At 51.5% G+C, this 22,185-nt stretch overlaps 1 protein-coding gene across 1 annotated transcript; it reads left to right on the top strand.

Moving 5' to 3' along the window:
• Positions 1 to 6,533: 6,533 nt before the first annotated feature.
• Positions 6,534 to 9,468, top strand: wfikkn2a (info WAP, follistatin/kazal, immunoglobulin, kunitz and netrin domain containing 2a; the record flags this gene model as incomplete). Its single annotated transcript, XM_079746283.1, has 3 exons — positions 6,534 to 6,746; positions 7,454 to 7,770; positions 8,259 to 9,468. 3 exons carry the CDS (start codon positions 6,534 to 6,536, stop codon positions 9,466 to 9,468), a joined length of 1,740 nt encoding a protein of 579 aa, XP_079602409.1.
• Between the last annotated feature and the right edge of the window lie 12,717 nt (positions 9,469 to 22,185).

Raw genomic sequence — 22,185 nt, 5'->3', positions numbered from 1 at the left:
GACTCCGTCAGGTCACTCTTGTACTTTTCAGTGAGATTTTTGCAGGCTTCCTTGATGCTGTCCTCCGGCATCTCCCTGAACTTCCAGAGGACACAGAACTCACTGCAGATCTGATGCATGGACTGAAATCTTGTTTCTAAGTGGAACATTATACTGTCCATTGCAGCATTAAACACTTTGTCCCGAAAGAGGTCCTCTGGGCTTTGCACCTCTGTCTCTGTCTGTAGCTCATCAAAAAAGCGTTTCCTCTTTCGAGTCTTCACTTCAATCTTGGCACTGATGCCCATGTCAGTGGCAACAGCAGTTGCCTCTTCCAAAAAATTGTTCCAAGAGGAACGCAATAATGCAATCTCCCACTCCAACTCTTTAATATTAGCTGCTTGGACATCCAATGAGATTGTTGAGGACTGACTTATAATGTTCCTGTCCTCGATACATTGTAGCACATTCGTCCAAAATGTGAGGAGCAAGACAGCATTAAAGGATTGAAAGTAGGTTTTCAGCCCATGTGCCTCAGCTTTTGTGTCATTGCTCAGGTTTCCTGTTGAAATGAGTCTGTCAAGTGCCTGTATCACGCTTGGCAAATGTTTTGCCACTGGGCGCACAGCTTCAATCCGAGCACTCCATCGCGTGTCTGATAAGAGGTGAAGACAACATCCCAAAACTTTTTTGAGGATTCCCCACCGTTGAGGACTTCCACTGAACAGTTTGTACAGCTGATTTACAAAGCCAAAGAAAAGATCAACTTCTGGGCAAGCTCTGGCAGCATGGACACCAACCAAGTTTAAGGTGTGAGATGCACTTGGGGAGAATCTGGCCAAGGGGTTCTTATCTAGTATGCGCGCTTGCACCCCTTTCACCTTTCCAGCCATGTTTGCACCATTGTCATAGCACTGACCCCTACAATCAGCTAGGTCTATTCCATGCTGGTCAAGTGCTTCCTCCATCATGTTGGCTATTTCCTCTCCTGTTTTTTTGGAAAAATCTTTGAACTGAAGGAAACGCTCATTAATTTCCCATGCATTTTCAGTGGAGGTTTGACTGACATACCTCAGTAACAATACATTTTGCTCCACATTAGAGATGTCTGGGGTTGCATCACACATAATTGAATAAAATGAGGTCTCTTGCCTTTCCTTCAAAATAGCCTTCAGGACACGTTGTGCACAAAGTTCAATGAACTCGTTTTGGCTGTCAGGTGAGAGGTAATGTGCTTGCAGCCTTTTGCCCTGTAGCCGCTGGTGTCTGATGTTTTCCACATGATCCTTTAGGACAGCGTCATACCTCGATAATAGCTCAATTAAGCCCATGAAATTACCATTATCTGGTTCATCAATTTTGTTTGAGCTGCCCCTGAATGGCATATTTCTGAAGGCCAAGTACAGGGTCACATCCAGCAGTAGCTTCAGTAGTGCTTTGTTTTTTTCAATTTCTGTTTCCAGCAATTTCTGTTGTTCACTATCAATTCCAGCTGTATGCAAGACAGAATGTTGCAGGTTTTTCCATTTCCAATAGCAATGTTTGTGTGCCACATTTCTTTCATGTTCTGGGAATCTTTCATGTAATTTTTTGCATTTGACTTTGGAAATCTGCATCCCATTTGTAGAATTTAGTGCACTTGTTGACCTTTTCTCTACTTCATGAGAGAAAAGTAAACATGGAAGGCAAAATAAGGCTTTCTTCGTCCTGCTATAGAGAATCCAGTCCCTATCGTTTTTTTCCCGTCCATTGTGAGAGGAAGAATATGTTAAATAGTGGGGAAATGCCCTGCCTTCTGCATCTGCTGGCAACTTTTTTGCCATCTCTGAAAATGGGATTATTTTCGCCATTGCACGCACAACGGTTACTCTGTCAGCATCTTCCATTTTTGCTGGCCATAATGCAGGGTCATGGTAATCAGGGGAATGAGCCCCTCCTCCTTCGCTGTGACTTTGTCTCTCACTGGTAACCTCTGACTCTTCCTCTACTCTGGGGGATGGATCCACTCCTCCTGAATCACTGTGTCTTTCTCTCTCTCTCCCTTCACTCTCCTCCCCTTCTCTCTCACTGGTAGCCTGTTCTTCCTCTATCTCACTGGTAGCCTGTTCTTCCTCTCTCTCATCCTCTTTGGTAGCCTGTTCTTCCTCTCTCTCATCCTGTTTGGTAGCCTGTTCTTCTTCTCTCTCATCCTCTCTAGCCTCTCCTATAAAGGTGAACATATTTCGATAAAAAGGGCTATATCTAAATTAACAGGGGTCAAAATGAACCATTTAAAAAAGAACAATTTGAAAACCCCTTAATTTGACGATTTAACACAGAAAAGAATAGACTGATCAACTTGGCTAACTCTATCCCGAAGACTACAAAAGTTTAAAAATCTAAGGTTTTTTTTTTTGTTCCCAAAATGTCCACCTAGATCTGTGCTGTCTACCTTGATCTGTTCTGGATAGATCAGTCTACCAGCCTACCCAGTGGACTGAAGTAAACGTTGCTCATCTATCCCGCACAGATCTAAGTGGACACACCCACTATTGATGTCATATGGGGCAGATTTTCGAAACGGCTTGTAAGGCTAATCACACTCACACCTGGTGGTATAATATGTCCCCTTTAAATTCCAATGCTGCCAAGTTTGTTCCACTAGACGCTTATGACCTACAGCCTGGAGGACCTCCTGGAGGCGGGGCTTATGACCTGCAGCCTGGAGGACCTCTTGGAGGCAGGGCTTATGACCTGTAGCCTGGAGGACCTCGGGGAGGCGGGACTTATGACCTGAATCCTGGAGGACCTTGTGGAGGCGGGGCTTATGAACTGCAGCCTGGAGGACCTTGTGGAGGCGGGGCTTATGACCAGAGAGGAGGACCTCGGGGAGGCGGGGCTTATGACCTGAAGCCTGGAGGACCTCGTGGAGGTGGGGCTTATGACCAGAAAGGAGGCCTCTTCTGTTTTTATTCACTGAAGGAACAGAAACATATGTAAACAAAAAAAACACGTGGGCGCGCACAACCACCACCATCACCTCCTCCTCCACCTCCTCCATCTCCTCCTCCTCCTCCTCGTGGTCTAGCGGGGAAGTAATCCAGTCAGCAGATGTTCCTTCTTGAACAGAACAAAACAAATGTTGCCTAATGACAGCAGGAGGACCCCAGCTCTAAAGGGGGGGCTGTAACCACTAGACACTCCTGTTGAAATGGCTCCCACACTCTTGAGTTCATGCTGGTCACTTCTTCATTCACTACGTTATATCTAGTGTCAGATACAGTTCTGTTTCCATTTCAAATGCTGCCTTCATACAAAGAGGCCTCTGTGCAGACGCTGAAGGATCTGTGGAGCGTTCAGTCTGAGCCCACCCGGTCTCCGGGTCTGAGGCCACCCAGTCTCCAGGCCTGAGGCCACCCGGCCTCTGGGCCTCCAGGCCAACCAGCCTCTGAGCCTGAGGCCAGCTGGCCTACAGGCCTTCTAGCCACCCTGGAGGCCCAGAGGACGGATGGCCTCAGACCCGGAGGCCACCTGGTCTCCGGGCCTCCAGGCCTGAGGCCACCCAGTCTCCAGGCCTGAGGCCACCCGGCCTCTGGGCCTCCAGGCCAACCGGCCTCCTGGCCTGAGGCCACCTGGTGTCTGAGCCTGAGGCCAGCCGGCCTACAGGCCTTCTAGCCACCCTGGAGGCCCAGAGGACGGATGGCCTCAGGCCTGGAGGCCGGGTGGCCTCAGACCCGGAGGCAAACCGGTATCCGGGCCTCCAGGCCTGAGGCCACCCGGCCTCCAGGCCTGAGGCCACCCGGCCTCCAGGCCACCCGGCTCAGAGGCCGGGTAGCCTCAGGCTCAGAGGCCGGCTGGCCTCAGGCCTTGAGACTGGGTGGCCTCAGGCCTGGAGACCGGGTGGCCTCAGGCCTGGAGACCAGGTGGCCTCAGACCCGGAGGCCCGGTGGCCTGGAGGCCCAGAGGCCACCCAGTCTCCAGGCCTGAGGCCTCTGGGCCTCCAGGCCACCCGGCCTCCAAGCCTCCTGGCCACCCGGCCTCCGGGCCTGGAGGCCACCGGGCCACCCGGCCTCCGGGCCTGAGCCCACCTGGCCACCAGGTCGTTCTCTAACGGGTGGCGGGGTTCTGAGGTTTCAAAGCCCACCCTGAAGGACAGAGACCAGCGCTCGCTCAGCCTAATCCCTGAGGATGGCCTCTGGGCCTCTGGGGTGTGTGTGCTGCACCACACACACACATGACCAGACCCCTCATGACATCGATCATGACCTGGGGGGTGGATTAGGGGGAGGCCCCGCCCCTTTCACCATGCCTCCATCAATCCCTGAGGCATTCCAAGACCAGACGGAAAGTCAGTGGAGAGGGTGGGGGAGGAGGAGGAGGAGGAGGTGGGAGGGAAGGTGGTGGGGGAGGAGGGAGTGGGGGTGGAGGTGGTGAAGAAGTTAGAGGAAGAGGTGGAGGAGGTTGTGGTGGTGATGGTGGAGGTGGGATGAGAGGTGGTGAAGGAGGTGGAGGAGGAGGTTGGGGAGGAGGAGGAGGTGGAGGCGGGAGTGAAGGTGGTGGAGGAGGTGGCGGTGGGTGTGGAGAAGATGGTGGAGGTGTGAGTGGAGTTGGTGGAGGAGGAGTAGGGGGTCCAGCATGTGGCTTCTATTCAGCCAGCGACATGGCCCCTGGCCCTCTCCAACGCGGCTATGTGGAATGTGGTTTGTTGTGGGAGTGGTGGGGGGGGGGGGGGGGGGGGGGCTTCAAGGTGGCAGTGGGAAGAGGGCTGAAGCACAGCGTGTCTGTGTGTTTACACATCTGCCTTCGCTTTCCACTGCTCCAGAGAACCGCTGATGGGCTGCAGCTAGTGTTGAGCAACAGCCTCCATACCTGCTCAGCAGGCAGCTCACAGAGGCTCCACTGCCACTGGCTTCGCATACTATCTGCTGAAACTATCTGTGTACGGATGTCAGGATCGCAGAGTCGCTCACCAGCTTCCGCAAAAGACTCAAAACTCACCTGTTCAGAGCTCACCTCGACTCTGCATAGAAACCAATGCACAGCCACCATTGAATGTTTTGCGTCCTGGCACTTGTACATTGCACTTATTCAAGGTACTTAATTGTGTAGCATCTACAGTAGCTGCTATCGTTGCTTTACACGTGGAATGGGTTAGCCTAGCGACTGTAATACTTGCACTTGGTTCTATGAACATCTTTACTGTACCGACAGCGATATATTGTTTCACTTCTTATGACAAATGTACTTATTGTCGCTTTGGATAAAAGCGTCTGCTAAATGCCCTAAATGTAAATGTAAAATGAAACTCTGACTAGTCAAGAGGTGTTTACCAGTGTTAAGTCACTGTTTGCTATGAGCACTTCAGTGATGCGATGTGTGTGTGTGTGTGTGTGTGTGTGTGTGTGTGTGTGTGTGTGTGTGTGTGTGTATATGTATATGTGTGTGTGTGTGTGTGTTTGCGTCTGTGTGTGTATATGTATGTGTGTCTGTGTCTTTGTGTCTGTGTGCATGCGTACATGGGTGCGTGTGCGTGCATGTATGTGTGAGTGCCTGTTAGTATGCGTGCATGTGTATGTGTGTGTGTTTGTGTGTGTGTGTGTGTGTATGTGTGCGCGTGTCTGCGGTCAACAATGTCTCCTATAGGCTGGCCAGGCTGAGATGAGGGGTTGACATTAGAGCACTGGGCCTCTTTACACCCAGCGGGGTCTCAGCCTGGGAAACACTGTGGAATAACACTTTCTCTTACTCTCTCTCTCTCCCCCCCCCCCCCTCTCTCTCTCTCTTGCTCTCTCTCTCTCTCTCTCTCTCTCTCTCTCTCTCTCTCTCTCTCTCTCTCTCTCTCTCTCTCTCTCTCACTACCCGTTAACTTAATATTAAGATATTAGATATTAGTCAATACTAATGTTCAGCCAACTTCACTCATCCTCAACGATATTGTTAGGATTCAGTACGCACCAAAGATAGTTTGCTGCCATCTTCTGGATCTTAGCAGTTTGTTCAAAAATTAAATTGAATAGGACTGAAAACACAGCTGTCCAAAAAAAATGGATCGATTCCAAAAACCATGGCATACCCTAAAGTATGATATGAATAATTAATGCCGGCTCTTAGGCTGTGGTTAAAGTGTTAGAGCTGCCAGCGAAGGGTTAAGGCGCCGCGCCTTTACGCGCAGGTGCCTTTACGCACAGGCGTTCCCAGTTCCACGCTGGTGGCTCTCCGTTGGATCCGTTTTTCTCTTTGATTGAGTGCATCATAAGAACTGTAACTCAACTCGGATTTGGCGTCGGGCAGACGGGCCAGTGTAATTCATGAAGTGAGATCTTAACGAATCAGGTTGCATACCGTAGCCCGTCATCTCCAAAGGTCTTAGACGGGGCAAGAGGTCTGGAGGGAGGTCTCCTCTGTGGAGACCAGCGTCGCATGTCGTCCGAGGAGGGAAGTGAAGAGTGAAGATCTGTCATTTTGAAGCACCGTCCTTCTTTTCAAGCCGCTGAACGCCTGAGGCTCCGCTAGGTTCTGCTTTTCTTTTCCGTTCTTTGGGGAACTCTGCGGGGATATTCCGCTCCTCTTCGGACATGTGGTGGATGCTTTTTCCACGATGGATTTGGTTTATTTTCGGGCAATTCTCTGTTTGGCTCATGTACATGGAGAGCTTCTGCGTGGAGGGGATGCCCATGTCTCTGGCCAAGGTGGTGTACTCCCACGCGGGCATGTGCCCCAACGAGCTGAACCCCAACTTGTGGGTGGACGCGATGAGCACCTGCATGCGGGAGTGCGAGTCTGATCAGGTAGGACTTAAACTATAATACAGACCAGGTAGGACTTAAACTATAATACAGACCAGGTAGGACTTCAACTATAATACAGACCAGGCAGGACTTAAACTATAATACAGACCAGTTAGGTCTAGGACTTGGTATTAAAGTCTGGTGGGTTTCGGACTAAGTGTTAAAGTCTGACCAGGTAGGTTTATCTACTTAGCGTGGACTATTTTCGGTTTAATACTAACAAACGGAGGTCTTTGAATCTAAAGCCAGTACATTAGTTATTAATATATTATTAAACACTACATGCAGTTCCCTGCTCATAACAACAGCTCTCATAATGGATATGGTGTTTGTCCTGCTAAATGCATTAAATAATATACTTACATTTATGTTTAAATTGAGGGCATTTAGCAGGCGCTTTTATCCGAAGCGACTTACAATAAATACATTTGTCAGAAGAAAGACAAACAACAATATATCTCTGTCGGTACAGTTAGGATGTTCATAGAACCAAGTGCCAAGCACTAACCATCACTAGGTTAACCCATTCCCCGTATGCAACACCGATAGCTAGGGTAAGATGCTACACAACTAAGTACTATAACTAAGTAATAAAATAAGTGGAGACATGTTTTTTACCACATAAAGATTTGATTCATATATGCTATATAATAACAATACCTAACGTACCAGATGAATGTGAAAGAGTGTGCCTCTCTGTTCCCCAGGACTGCGAGACCTTCGAGAAGTGCTGCGCCAACGTGTGCGGCAACAAGAGCTGCGTGGCGGCGCGCTACCTGGACATCAAGGGCCACAGGGGCCCCATCGGCATGCCCACAGGGGCCACCTGCGACAAGCTGATGTGCTCGCAGCAGGGCTCAGAGTGCGACATCTGGGACGGCCAGCCTGTCTGCAAGTGCCGCGACCGCTGCGAGCGCGAGCCCCTGTTCACCTGCGCCTCCGACGGCATGACCTACTACAACAAGTGCTACATGGACGCCGAGGCCTGCTCCCACGGCACCTCCATCTCCGTGGTCACCTGCAGGTAGCTGTTAGGTAGATCCTCACCTTCATCTCCGTGGTCACCTGCAGGTAGCTGTTAGGTAGATCCTCACCTTCATCTCCGTGGTCCCCTGCAGGTAGCTGTTAGGTAGATCCTCACCTCCATCTCCGTGGTCCCCTGCAGGTAGCTGTTAGGTAGATCCTCCTCTTGGATGCTGTTATTAAGAATATGGTTGTAGTACTGTATACATCTGGCCGTTGTTCTTGGATATATCAGAGACCTTTATCCAAGAACAATCAAAGCATATTCAATTCAGGACTTTATTGTTTTAAATCCAAAAGGGGTCCCAGCATGACCCACGTCTGGTGTCTCCTCATGCCCAAAATCGGGTGTTTCCTCATGACCCACGTCTGGTGTCTCCTCATGACCAAGGTCTGGTGTCTCTTCATAACGTCTGGTGTCTCTTCATGACCCACGTCTGGTGTCTCCTCATGACCACTGGTGTCTCTTTGGTGTCTCTCCGTCCTCAGGTTCCACCTTACCTGGCCCAACACCAGCCCCGTCCCCATGGAGACCACGCAGCGCCCCACCACCGCCCTCCAGACCACCCTGCCCGCCGACGCGCAGCCCCCCGCCCTGCTGAGCGGCCCCGCCCAGCTGGCTGTGCTGGTGGGCGACACCGCCAGCTTCCTGTGTGAGGTGGCAGGGAAGCCGCGGCCTGAGCTGACGTGGGAGAAGCAGCTGGAGGGCTCGGAGAACGCCGTGATGCGGCCCAACCACGTTCGCGGCAACGTGGTGGTCACCAACATCGGTCAGCTGGTCATCTACAACGCCCAGCCGCACGACGCCGGCGTCTACACCTGCACCGCCCGCAACGCCGCCGGTTCCGTCTCCGCCCACTTCCCCCTGGCCGTGGTGCGCAGGGAGGAGGGCGGGGGCCCGGGGGCGGAGGGGAACGGCTCCGGGGTCGCGGGGCCCTTCCCCGCCGAGGAGTGCCTGAAGGGCCCGGACACGGATGACTGTGGCGAGGAGAGCATCAGTTGGTACTACGAGTCCATGAGGAACAACTGCTTCACCTTCACCTACAGCCAGTGCAACAAGAACCGCAACCACTTCGCCAGCCACCAGGCCTGCATGCGGTCGTGCGGCGTGGAGCTGGCGGCGCCCTGCGGCCTGCCCAGCCTGCAGGGGCCCTGCAAGGCCTACGAGCCTCGCTGGGCCTACAGCGCCGCCCTGAAGCAGTGCCAGTCCTTTGTGTACGGCGGCTGCGGCGGAAACGAGAACAACTTTGAGTCCAAGGGCGCCTGCGAGGAGATGTGCCCCTACCCCAAGAACCGCCACTGCAAGGCCTGCCGGCCGCGCGGCAAGATGGTGACCAGCTTCTGCAGGAGCGACTTCGTGGTGCTGGGCCGCGTGACGGAGCTGACGGAGGAGCAGGAGTCAGGCCACGCCCTGGTGACAGTGGAGGAGATCCTGAAGGACGACAAGATGGGCCTCAAGTTCTTCGGGAAGGAGCCCCTGGAGGTGACGCTGCTCAGCATGGACTGGAAGTGCCCGTGCCCCAATGTGACGGCGGCCCCCGGCCAGCTCATCCTCATGGGGGAGGTGACGGCCGGCATGGCCGTGCTGCAGCCCGACAGCTTCGTGGCTGTGTCCAGTGCCCGCCGTGTCAGGAAGCTCCGCGAGGTGGTCCAGAAGAAGACGTGCGACTTCCTCAAGGAGTTCACCACCATCCAGTAGGACCGGGAAGGGTCACCACGATGGGGGGCTCACCACCATCCAGTGGGCGGGGGGGGGGGTCAGTAGGTTTACCAGTCTAGGGTCAGTGGGGTCACCAGTCTTGGGGGGGGGGGGGGGGGGGGTCCCCAGTCTGGGTCAGTGGGGTCACCAGTCTTGGGGGGTAGGGGGGGTCTCCCCAGGTGGTGGTGGTCCTCCTCCACAGAACAGGGTTTATAAATCGCCTCTTTCCTGCTTCAGCGTTGTAGATCCTTGCCTCTGAAATCGTCCGATGCAATGCTTTGGTTGTCATGGAGATCAGCCTCACGTGTCTGTTGCTCTGGATGGGGGGAGTGATGGGCAGCCTCATCCCAGAGTTTAACCTTCAAACCTCCCACATAGATCTTAATGTTTAATCTTCATCTCACTTAAAATGAACTAAAATCAAAGTGTATTCTGTAGAGTTGTATCAGATAATATGATGAGTGAATATGATTCATAGATCAGTGTATTTTAGATTGTATTATATTTAATTGTTTATTGTCATTGTATATAACATCGGATATAACAAATGCAGTTAGCGTCTCACCAGAAGAGCAGGGAAGCAGGGCAGGATATGTACTGGAATGATATTGATTATAAGTATGGAGTTTAATGAACATTAAGGATATATACAGTACAGTATATGTGATCTGTATAGGTTTATAGACAGGTATATACAGTTAATAAGTTAGGAATTATGGAAGTAGAGTACTGTAATACATTAAGACTTCATGGATATGATATGATTGAAATATTTATGCCTGTAACAAATAGATATAGATATACTTTATGAAGGAATGTATACTTTGTGTTCGAACAATTTTTCACCTCATTTATCAACCAGACTCTAATAAGCTCCATTCTCCATCCGTTTTGTGGAATGCACTCTGAGAAATATTGATTTTGATCAATGTGTTTAGGGATTCAGAACTGTGCCACTGATGGCATATTTATTATGATCATTATATGTTGTTTGAGTTCATAAACAAAGCTACCAAAGTGAATCTCACCAGGAAGAGTGTTATATACATAACATAATGTATGTATACATATACTATATATATATATATATATATATATATATATATATATATATATATATATATATATATATATATATATATGTATACATACATTATGTTATGTATATGTATGTATACTACATCATGTTGTCAAACCTTAGTACGACTCAGAAAAAATAAAAACACCTCTTTGTACAACTTGCGTGCGTGTGCTCTTTGATGTTGTTCTGATATCTGAGCTCGACTCTCTAACCTGATCAAGCACAGTTCTGGGTTCAGACCCTCCTGTACAGAACCCAGAAGGTTCTGGGGCCGTACCTTCTGGGTCTGAACCCAGAAGGTTCATGGTCAGACCCTCCTGTACAGCCCCTTTATCTCCTCCTTGGAAGTCGCTTTGGATGAAAGTGAGTGAAACGCTGCAGGGTACTCCACACACACACACACACACACACACACACACACACACACACACACACACACACACACATACACACACTCAGAGTCCAGTATGTGGATCAGGTCACATTCCAGCCCAGCTGCGGAGCCCCGGGGTCGGGGGCCGGGGGCCGTGTTGTGTCTGGGGCCCGCAGTGCCGTGTTGTGTTGTGTCTGGTCTGGGGCCCCAGGAGCCGTGGCCCCAAACCTCACCGGACAGCCATTGGCCAATCCTGCTCCCTTTGATGTGAGAGGGGGCCGGGGTTGGGTGAGAGGGAACCCTGCTCTAATCCTCTCTCTCTCGCTCTCTCTCTCTCTCTCTCTCTCTCTCTCCCTCCATCTTATTTCATGAGGCCGTCTCGGTGGTGAAGATGAACAAAAGAGGGAGAGAAAGTGGAGGAAGTATTAATGGAATCTGAAGAGCCAAGTGGGAGGGTGAGAGGAGAGAAGGGCTTTGTGGAAGGTTGAATTGATTCAAACACTTCACTCCCTCCCTCCCTCCCCCCTTTGATCTTCTCTCCCTGGTCTCGTATATTTTGCTATTTTTCCTCCCCCACTTCTCACAATTATTGCTTCACCCCCCCAAGCTGGTCCCCACACCACTAGACTGGGCGACCTGCCCCAACCTAACCCTAACCCAATAGGGAACTACTGGTGCCAGTCACCAGAGGGGCTTGATCAAAGCCTGTCTTGATCGGCACAGCCCCAGCAACTCAGAGTTTGACCCCTGACACAGTGCTGCACTGATGGAGGGCCGGCTACTCACCATGACACTCATCCGTCTGCTGGCTCTGGGATCAGAAGAGACTTACTGGAATAACCTGGAGACCAGGTTCAGAAAGCAGGGACCCCCAATGGGGAGGGTGGGGGAGATTCCTCTCTACCCTCCCGTCCTTCATGCTGCATCGTTGTGGACCAGTAGATCTGCTGGGGAGTGCTGGTGGTAGCACTGGTGGGGGGTGCTGGTTCTAGTACTGGTGGGGGGTGCTGGGGTGGGATAGCCCAGTCTACTGGTGGACTGGGATCTTCTCCATCTCGTCCCCCCAGGCAGTCCACCCAGCCCCCTGTGTGTCTGGGGGCGCTAGACGTCAGCACAGGCTCAGGAATGAGCTACAGCTAATGGCCGCCCCCCACCCCATCCTACACACCACAACCTCTCAACACCCCCCCCCCCCCCCCCCCCCATCCCGTCCAGCCCCGTCCAGCGAGGTCCTGTCGACACAGACAACCTCTGACCCCCGCTAATGAAAAAGGGTCAAGCGAGGAGGGGGGACGCTTTGATTAAAGGATGTTGACAAGCGGCCCAGACACTCTCCGGACCCCCGAGGCGCCGGAGCCAGCTGCACAACGCTGACACCAAGTTCAGACCAGAGCCCACCCACTGGGCAGACAGACAGCAGGGCAGACAGACAGACTGAGAGACAGACAGACAGACAGACAGACAGACAGACAGACAGACAGACAGACAGACAGACAGGCAGGCAGCAAGACAGACAAACAGACAGACAGACAAACATCCAGCCAGGAAGACCATACTATGAACCGTCCATCCGGACAGGGGGGTTCCGGAGCCGGAGGGGGGTGGGGGTGGCAGTGTTGTGATGTACAGATTATTCTAAGTGCTTCAGATCCTCTCCAGATAGCGTCCCGTGTGCGTGGAGAGGGCTGTGACCCACTTCATGAGGCAGGTGCATCGTCCGGCCGGAATGTGTTCTCACCGCAGGGAGCTCCACAAACACGGTTGTTCTTTCCTTCCAGACGTTCCTGGAACATTTGACTCCTTTGAGGATCCTGATGTTTGTTTTCCCTGATCACCGATGTGTTGGAAACAAAGATCCAGGGCTCTCAAGTTTTGAACTGAGTTCAGAGTGAGATTTTGTCGGTGGCGGCATACAAATGTGTCCGCAGACATGGTGACTAATGTATGATAGTAAGCATTATTGGCCCTTAACTCTAATATTCAGAAACAACACTGCCTCAAAAGGATATTGGCCTAAGCAACACCAGTAGAGGCATATACTTTTCCCTGAACTTTAAAACGTTGCAAACGTGCAAAAACATAATTATATATTTATGTGGCATTCAGTCCAATGTTTAAAATATATCTGTGGCATTCAGTAGGCCAATGCTGTGGTAAAGTGTGTAAAGTATGACCAAGTGTTTCTTTCTGTTCAATAGATATAACTTTATCAATCCTCTGTAGGAGAAATTTGTTGATGTTTGTCCCTAAAAAACAATAATGATAAAAAAAAATTAAAAAAACATGACGGTAACTCTAAAGTCAAACCGTCCAATCTGAAGGCTCTATTTAACCACTCCCCCTACTCACTTCCACCAAAGCGAACAGAACTGAGTAGGGGAGGGCGTAGCCTAACTAGTTTGTGACCGACCCAAAGGAACGCAACGCAAATTCAATGTGAACATGTATGAGGTTTTAATAAAATCCCGGACGATTTTGAAATTCCGCCCGGACACATTTTGTGTCTCAAAAAGAGGGCATGTCTGGGCAAAAGAGGGCGTCTGGTCACCCTACGTCCGGGGAACCCATTTGATTCCTACCTGTTCCACTGTTAAATAGCGGCGCAAGTTGGTGGGCGCTATACTGGTAATTCCTCTGCGTGAGAAATACGAAGTGTGGCGTGTGAGCGTGTGCATGGGTTGAATTGCGTGTGTTTCACGCCGAATGCGTGAGACTTGAGGGCCCTGAAGACCTCCGTCGGCGGTCCCAGGCCGGCTGGAGCGGGCTACCTTAAAGCTGCAGTGTTTAATACTCTAGGAGAACGGTGATCATCTTCATATATAGCCTGTGGTTTAATTTGTGTATAATCCTGTGTAAATAAGAACAGTGTTTTCATGGACTTAAAATGAGCCTTGGTGCAGTGGCGGCTCGCCTATAGAGGGCGCTGGGGCACCACCGACCTGCCTCCCTGTTTTATTTTTATTTTTTCATTTATATATTTTTTAATAATCTTTCTCATTTTGAGAAGCAATCTATGTTAATTGTTAATAATGCATTTACTTTAGAATATCTTAGGATCCTCCATAGTTATATCTTCATTCACTTTCATGTTCAATTTATCATTTTGGTGAAGTAGTTGTCTTCCCTGGGGCTACAGTTCGCTCAGCACAACAAGCCTGAATTTTTAGCCAATGGTTCCCCGGTTGCTAAGCAGAAAAGTATATAATTTCGCCAATCGGCGTCGTCGAATTGTATGGCTTGTGGGCGCTCAAAATATAGCCCCAACACAGTGCACCGTCCACTGCACGTAACCGCGCATTTGCCATTACCTCAGAGATGAGAAACATGGCGACTTCGAGTACTGCTACCACTGTGTCCCTGTGAGTTCAGCTAGCCCCAAATTTAGTTAAGTCTTTACTTATCCCTTCGAAAGAAGAACATTTGCAGAAAAATTGCAAGTAAAAGAACTCGGCCCAGACAAGCCAGAAGTGAACATAACCGAACAAGCAAGAGGAAAGGATGGAGCCTACAAGAGAAGTTTTTCCAGAGTTTGGTTCGATCGAAAGGCTTGGCTAACTAGCTGTGGGTATGCCAATGCATTTTTTTGCTTTCCTTGTATACTTTTTAATACAAGGGTGTTTGATAGTTCGTGGACACAGACAGGGGTGACAGACCTGACACATCTGTCAGAACGGATAAAAATAACGAGTGAGCAAGAGTGCATATTAACAACTGTGTGAAGCTAGCCATGCTAGAGGTTGTTGGGAAAAACGGTCTGTCTAGTTACTGGACCAGATAAAATGAGACGGAGAGGTAATAAAGTCTATCGGCACGAGGACCTTGGATTTATTAAGTAAAGTGGCAACGGTTATACAGAGTCATAAGCGTGAGAAATCGAATATGTCTAAGTCCCTAATCAGCGCTGATGGTTCGTCCGGAGCTTCGCCTCCGTGGAAGGTCTGCTTCGGAAGAAGGTGAAGAGTCTCAGAGTGATACAGTCTTATGCTGTATCTCCTCGTGATGAGGTGTGTGCGTTTGAGATGTGTGTGGTTCTGTGTGTTTTTACTTGACCTTGGTTCCCAGGCACTAGTGTATGCATGTATATCTTCTTGTGTTCCTCCTTACGGGGGAGAGCTTCAGAGCATCACCTGTTGTGGTCCTCCCATCCTTGAGGATGACTGGTGCATTGTCTGAGTGTCTACCATCTGCCGGGAGGAGATATGGGGCCCTGGCTCTGGCCCTGACCTGACTATATTCTCATGTATGTGTTATGTGTTAAAAGTTGACTATATTATAAGGTGACTGCCATGTGATGTGCTCATTAAGCTAGGGTAGGAGTTAGCTATATTTATAATGTACATGTGATGTGCTCAGCAGGTTATTTTGCCCCAACATATCCCCCTCAAGTCGTCGCAAGACGACTTTTACTCATTAGGGGTACGAGGGATAGGACTCCAGCGCGGGACTACCATCATAACATTAGTAAACAATAACAATATAAATGCAACAATCACACAAATACACTAACGATCACAGGAAAGAAATGTAACCACGAAACGTGTCCCTAAATAATAGCGAAGATATGAGGCAGATAGCGAATGGCAATCCCCCTCAACCCATCCCCAGAGGACCACACACTAAGGATGTGAGGAGGAGTTGACTGGTCGTGTTACAACAAGCAATCACACGCATGGGGCATCCAGGGTAGGCCCGGGGCACGGGAACAACTGAAACCATGGAATAGTCCTGAGCGTCATCATGGGCAGGTGGTCGCAACGCGCCACCTGAGCATTAGACCCTTTTATTCAACTGCGCTCAGGACCTCGTCTGATAAACGGGCAATCAAGGCCCCTGGAATCTCGCCCGTGTGAATCCCCGAGCTCCATCTAGTGGGACAGCGATATAAACAACAACATTTACGTTCCCGGCGTCGGTTGCGTAGACGCGGGCATAGATATGGGAGCGGCTAAAAACAGTGAAGCGTACAGAAGCGAATACAGCCAGGGGTGCCCTCAAGCCTTAAGGGAGCGGGCCGCAGCCCCTGGTCCCGGAACGCAGATCCCTGGTCCGGGCGTCGTGGGTGCTTCAGGTGGGAGGGGGGTGATGCCGTTGGCGGGGACGGGAATGGGGCAGCCCACCTGGAGAGGTTACTAGCACGTCACAGGCGGGGGGGGGGGGGAAGAGGGAAGGGGTGTTGCGGTGGGGTGTCAGCCGACGGTGATGGAAACAGGACGCCGGGGCCGTGCATCTGGAGAGGCCACTCGCACTCACGGGTAGATGTCCGGCCCGGCGGGGACACAGTCGTCGGCGGGGGCTGGGAGTGTCTCTTCGGAGGCGTAGGTTGGGAGTGTGTAGGGGAGCTCGTCCTCAAAGTCAGAGGCTGCAGGGCGAGGGAGGGTCCCTTGGAGGTCTGGTCGTGCTCGGAGTTCCGACAGGATGCGAGGCGCGCAGTTGTGGGGGGTGCCGTCTGTGTCTGCGGGATACTCTCCGGTCATATTTACTCCTTTTGTTGAGTAGCTCACCGAGGGATCTGTCAGGGCCTCGGTCAACCGGATCTGGGTAATGGCAGCCGACAGGGTGAAGAGTGAGCTCTCCACTGCAGCCTTGACTCCGTGGGTGGTGTGCACTACCGTGGGGTTGTTCATGGTGAGGAACTGTGTCTTCCGTAGGGCGATGGCGATGGCCATGAGATGTCTGGCACAGTGAGGGAGTCCTAGGCCCGGAGTGGGTAGGGCCGAGCTGTGATAGAGGAGGATCCTTCGGGTGCCGGGCTTTGCCTGCCAGAGGGTGGCCGCTACATTTCCGTTCCTCTGTGTGACGTCCAGATGGAAGGGGGCCGTATAGTCGGGGGCTTGGAGGGCGGCGGCTGAGTGGAGGGCCTGTTTCAGCTGATGGAAGGCGGTGTCTTTTCCTGAGTCCCACTCCAGCGGGGCCCGTAGGTTTCGGGCCCCGGCTGTGGTGACCATCTGGCGGAGTTCGGACGTTCGCTCTGTGAATTCCGGGAGGTACTGGCGGCTGTAGTTGCACAGGCCCAGGAAGGCCAACATTTGCCGAACCGTGGCGGATTTTGGGTAATTCAGGATGGTTTCTCGGGTATCCTGGGTCATGTCTCTGGTATCTTCTCCGATCAGCCTCCCCAGGAATTTCACCCTGGGCCGGACTTCGGGTTCCGAATCCGTCTTTCCATCGTTCAGTGGCTCTTGTGAGGTATTCGCCCGCTGATTCACTGGGTTTTCTTTTCAGGCCGGTCATGCATGCTGCTGAGTTCTGAGGGGGGTATAGGCCCCTCAGGGCCTCCCACCATATGGGGCGAAAGGGGTCGAAAGGGGAGTCGTCCGGCTCTCTGGTGGTTCTGGCTGCGGTTTCCACGTCGTTGACTGCCCGGGGTCCTTCTCCTCTCATGAGGACCGCTCGGATGTCCCCCATGGTGAGCCGGTCAGCTGTGGTCAGTCGCTCGAGGTTTCTGATCCACTTGCCCGCCCCCTGTTTGATCGGGGGAAGGTCTTCCACTAGTCCCTTGAGGTCGCGGTGGGTCCAGGGAACGTACATCGCTCGTCCTGCAGGGGTGTCCATTAGCGGGAACATCAGTCCTGGACCCTCATCCAGGTCGCGGTTCGTCCGGCGGTCGAGGGCTTGGCTCCGTTGTGTCGGGGGGCCAGCTTGTGGAGTGCTGGTGATGGGCAGGGTCGCGATCGGGGTTGCGGTACTTCGGGCTTGTAATCTGCCCGGGCCAATTGTCCTGTGGATTGCGCCTCTTCCCCACCTCTGATCTCTGCCTTCGCTCCTTTCCCGCAGCTGTCGAGACAGGAGATGGACTTCTGTCTCGATGCCGAGGGACATTCTTTCCAGCGCTTCTTCTTTCCATCTCGTTCCCACTGGGTCCCACTCTACGGTGTCTGCGTCTTCTTCACCTCTTTCGTCTCTTTCCTCGTGTCTTCCGTATCTCCCCTGGGGAATCCCGGAGTGTCTTCTCATTTCTGTTGTTGCTACTGTCACTTCCGTTTCTTCTTCTTTAGACGATAGGTTGATCAGGAAGGAGGCCAAGTCCAATGTGTTGGCGCCAGGTACGCCGATCCGCGTACGCATCCTTTCTGCTTCCGGTTGGGCTTCCCCTGGTGTTGGTGGCCTGGTTTCGGGGGCCTGGGCTTGGCTGTAGCTGGAGGAGGGGGGTGTCCAGTTCTCGGTGCTGGATGGTTCTTGCCCCAATGGCCCGGTCCTTCCTGGTATCATCGGGCATGGGGAGGGAGCTGTTGTCAGCTTCGGGCTTTCCTTGCTTTGTGGGTGGTTTGTCCTTGTGAAGTGGACCCCTTCTTTGGCTCGTTCCGGTTCCGGGGGGGGGTCTTTGCCAGGTCACCGTGACCGGGGACTGAGATGTGGCGTGGGTTATTTCGATAACTGGGCACATGAGATGGGGGGGACCCGGGAACCTGGAAGTCGGTCGGGGCATAGGGGAGGGAGTGGTTGTACGGAGGTGGGCGGGCCTGCTCATCGGCCTTCGGTAGGGAGGGATAAGGTGAAGCTGTCAGGCTCGGTTGGGTAGGGGTTACTTGGTCCGTTAGGAAGGGATTCCTGGAGGAGGGGGCTGGTTTTAGGGTGTGGGGCGGGAGGCAAGAGGCCAATGCTTTTAATACTAAGATTCTCTTTTGTCTTTTCCGGTCTTGGGTTTCGAGTGCATCCGTTCGTCCCGTCATGGCTCCGGCGTTGTCGCGACGGACCTTTGCCCGCTCATACTGGCTGCCAATGTACGCGTGTATGGCGGCCCGGCCGGTGTGGTCGAGGGGTCCCATTCGGATCACGCCCTCTTTCTGCCAGGTTTTAATGTAGACATCACATCGGTTCTCCCATTTCTTCCGGTCTTGGCCTTTCAATATTTTTCCCGGTTCAGCGTTGAGGCACAACCAGCCCAGCGCTCTGGTCCGTTGCTCGTCCGACATGGTGGGTGTGTTCGCCGTTCCTTAGCAGCCTGGTGTGGGGGTGGTCGGGGTCGTGGACGCCTTTGCACTGGAGGCCGGGTGCGGGGAGGTTTGTCTTTTTATCTTTATTATTCACCGGGATAATTCTTCTAGCAGGGGGTGATCGAGAGTCGGGGTTGGATTGGTATTGATGTTGTCCAGTGGGGGGCGCTGTGGCTTGGGAAGGGTAAGGTTGGAGTGTTCCGGCAGGGGGCAGTCTAGTTGGGGAAGGGCAAGGTTGGAGTGGTCCGGTGGGGGGCGCTGTGGCTTGGGAAGGGTAAGGTTGGAGTTGTCCAGTGGGGGGCGCTGTGGTTGGGGAAGGGTAAGGTTGGAGTTGTCCAGTGGGGGGCGCTGTGGCTTGGGAAGGGTAAGGTTGGAGTTGTCCAGTGGGGGGCACGGTGGTTGGGGAAGGGTAAAGTTGGAGTGGTCCAGCAGGGGGCAGTCTAGTTGGGGAAGGGCAAGGTTGGAGTGGTCCGGCAGGGGGCAGTCTAGTTGGGGAAGGGCAAGGTTGGAGTTGTCCAGTGGGGGGCACGGTGGTTGGGGAAGGGTAAGGTTTGAGTGGTCCAGCAGGGGGCAGTCTAGTTGGGGAAGGGTAAAGTTGGAGTGGTCCAGTAGGGGGCAGTCTAGTTGGGGAAGGGTAAGGTTGGAGTGGTCCAGTAGGGGGCAGTCTAGTTGGGGAAGGGTAAGGTTGGAGTGGCTAAACTTTTGGCGGAGGGGGAGGTGTGGCTTCGGACTGAGCGAGAGAACTCAAAAAATGGCGGCCCTGATGCTATAACTCTGTGTGGCCTGTCTAACACACAAGAGCGGATGAGAGACTAGGGGGTAACTTTTGTCACTCTTGGAGGAGGAGAACGAGAAAAAGGAGGAAAAAACAGGGGGGAGGGAAGCAAAAAACAACAACAGGGCCTATAGACGTTATTCAATACATCCAGATATGCTTTATAGCCAATAATCGTTATCTATCTTTATTGATTAATCTGCGTCAATCAGACTAAACCGTCAACCAACGCGGCAAAGAGATGTTGTTTAGTATTGTGGTTTATCTATGCGACAGGTCCGGCAGTAATTCAAAGAAACACAGTAAAAGAGATATCATTTATCCTTGTCAACTTGTCTAGGTCTAGTTTTAACGGTTCAAACAGTAAATTGAAGCGACACAGTAAAAAAGGTTATTTATCATTGTCAATTTATCTATTTCCGCTGGTTACGCCATAGAGCAACGCAATACGTCAGAGAGACATTTATTCATTATTATCAATCTATCTATTCCTAAATTTACCCGTTTTAACGGACAAAGATAGAGCGGATCACGCATACACACCCACTGATTCACTCACAGATTATCACGCATACACACCCACTGATTCACTCACAGATTCCCTCTTTCTCGCAGACGCACCCAGAAACATATCGACAGACTTCTCATTCTGTGTCCCGCACCCACAATCATCAGACACAGCAGAATAGCGTTAAGCATAGCAAAGCAAGCAAGCGTTGCACACATATTTCCATATTTTAGCCGGCCCAAAAATACGCTCGCTCTCTTTCTTTCTCTCTCTCTGGGCCTCTTACACACACACACACACACACACAGCCACTCCGTCTCTCTCTCTCTTATTCTCGCGCATACACACACTGTTTCCTTTGCAAAGGGACTTTAACCCTGATAAAGGACTCTAAACTTCTCACCACATAGAATTATTTAATACACAGATTATTCCATCTGGGTTCCGAACCCGGCCCAGGCATCCCTCTGAGTCCACTCAATGGCTCAGGCATATATTCCATCTGGGTTCCGAACCCGGCCCAGGCATCCCTCTGAGTCCACTCAATGGCTCAGGCATATATTCCATCTGGGTTCCGAACCCGGCCCAGGCATCCCTCTGAGTCCACTCAATGGCTCAGGCATATATTATTCTGGCCATCGGTAGTCTTGTATCACTGACCGATTCTTATAGGCCCTATGGTCTCGAGGGTATTCTTTCACCATGCAACGAGCCGATATTCGATGTGTCACGCATTCGGGGTCAATCGGGTTTTACGGGGAAATGCTGGGGTGCAGTCCTATTAGTCCCCACGAGATATCCCGTAGCGAACCGTTCTCACAGTCTCATCTCCTAATGTGGTTCCTATATAACTATGCAGAGTTTGGATTTTATCAACAGGTTCTGCCTACCTTTTGTTGGGCGATCGCGAGGTGAGACTGCAGGAATCGGTCCGGTTCTCCGGGGTCCCGAGGCCGTGCCGCTCTCCGTCTCTCGTTTCCCAGTTGCGGTCCAATTCAGAAAAAATCACGTCGGGGTTACCAAATTGTTGGGAAAAACGGTCTGGCTAGTTACTGGACCAGATGAAATGAGACGGAGAGGTAATAAAGTCTATCGGCACGAGGACCTTGGATTTATTAAGTAAAGTGGCAACGGTTATACAGAGTCATAAGCGTGAGAAATCGAATATGTCTAAGTCCCTAATCAGCGCTGATGGTTCGTCCGGAGCTTCGCCTCCGTGGAAGGTCTGCTTCGGAAGAAGGTGAAGAGTCTCAGAGTGATACAGTCTTATGCTGTATCTCCTCGTGATGAGGTGTGTGCGTTTGAGATGTGTGTGGTTCTGTGTGTTTTTACTTGACCTTGGTTCCCAGGCACTAGTGTATGCATGTATATCTTCTTGTGTTCCTCCTTACGGGGGAGAGCTTCAGAGCATCACCTGTTGTGGTCCTCCCATCCTTGAGGATGACTGGTGCATTGTCTGAGTGTCTACCATCTGCCGGGAGGAGATATGGGGCCCTGGCTCTGGCCCTGACCTGACTATATTCTCATGTATGTGTTATGTGTTAAAAGTTGACTATATTATAAGGTGACTGCCATGTGATGTGCTCATTAAGCTAGGGTAGGAGTTAGCTATATTTATAATGTACATGTGATGTGCTCAGCAGGTTATTTTGCCCCAACAAGGTCAGCCACTTCTATTTCTGTATTCCACTAGCCTATATGTATTTGTGTTTGTTTGCACATTTTTCTATTCAGAGTTGTCATTATTAGACATAGACATACTATGTATACAATCTCTTGGAATGCAAACGGTCAGCCCCCCCTTAAATAAATTCCACCAGCCGCCACTGCGTTGATGTCTCCGTGCGGAGGGGTCCTCTACTACGGAGCTGCAATGTTGCACCACCATGTTTCCACGGTAGCCCAGGAGGGACAAATGGCTCTAGCGAGTTACATAAGATCATGTGATGCCTAGTGTCGTTCACTGGGTGGCAGTATAACATCATGTGGCGCCTACTGTCGTCCAATGGATGGCAGTATAACATTATGTAATTCGTGGGGTCGTCC

Source organism: Pollachius pollachius (assembly GCF_949987615.1).
Source record: "Pollachius pollachius genome assembly, chromosome: 11".
Lineage (NCBI taxonomy): Eukaryota > Metazoa > Chordata > Actinopteri > Gadiformes > Gadidae > Pollachius > Pollachius pollachius.
This window is presented reverse-complemented; position numbering and strand designations above follow the sequence as displayed.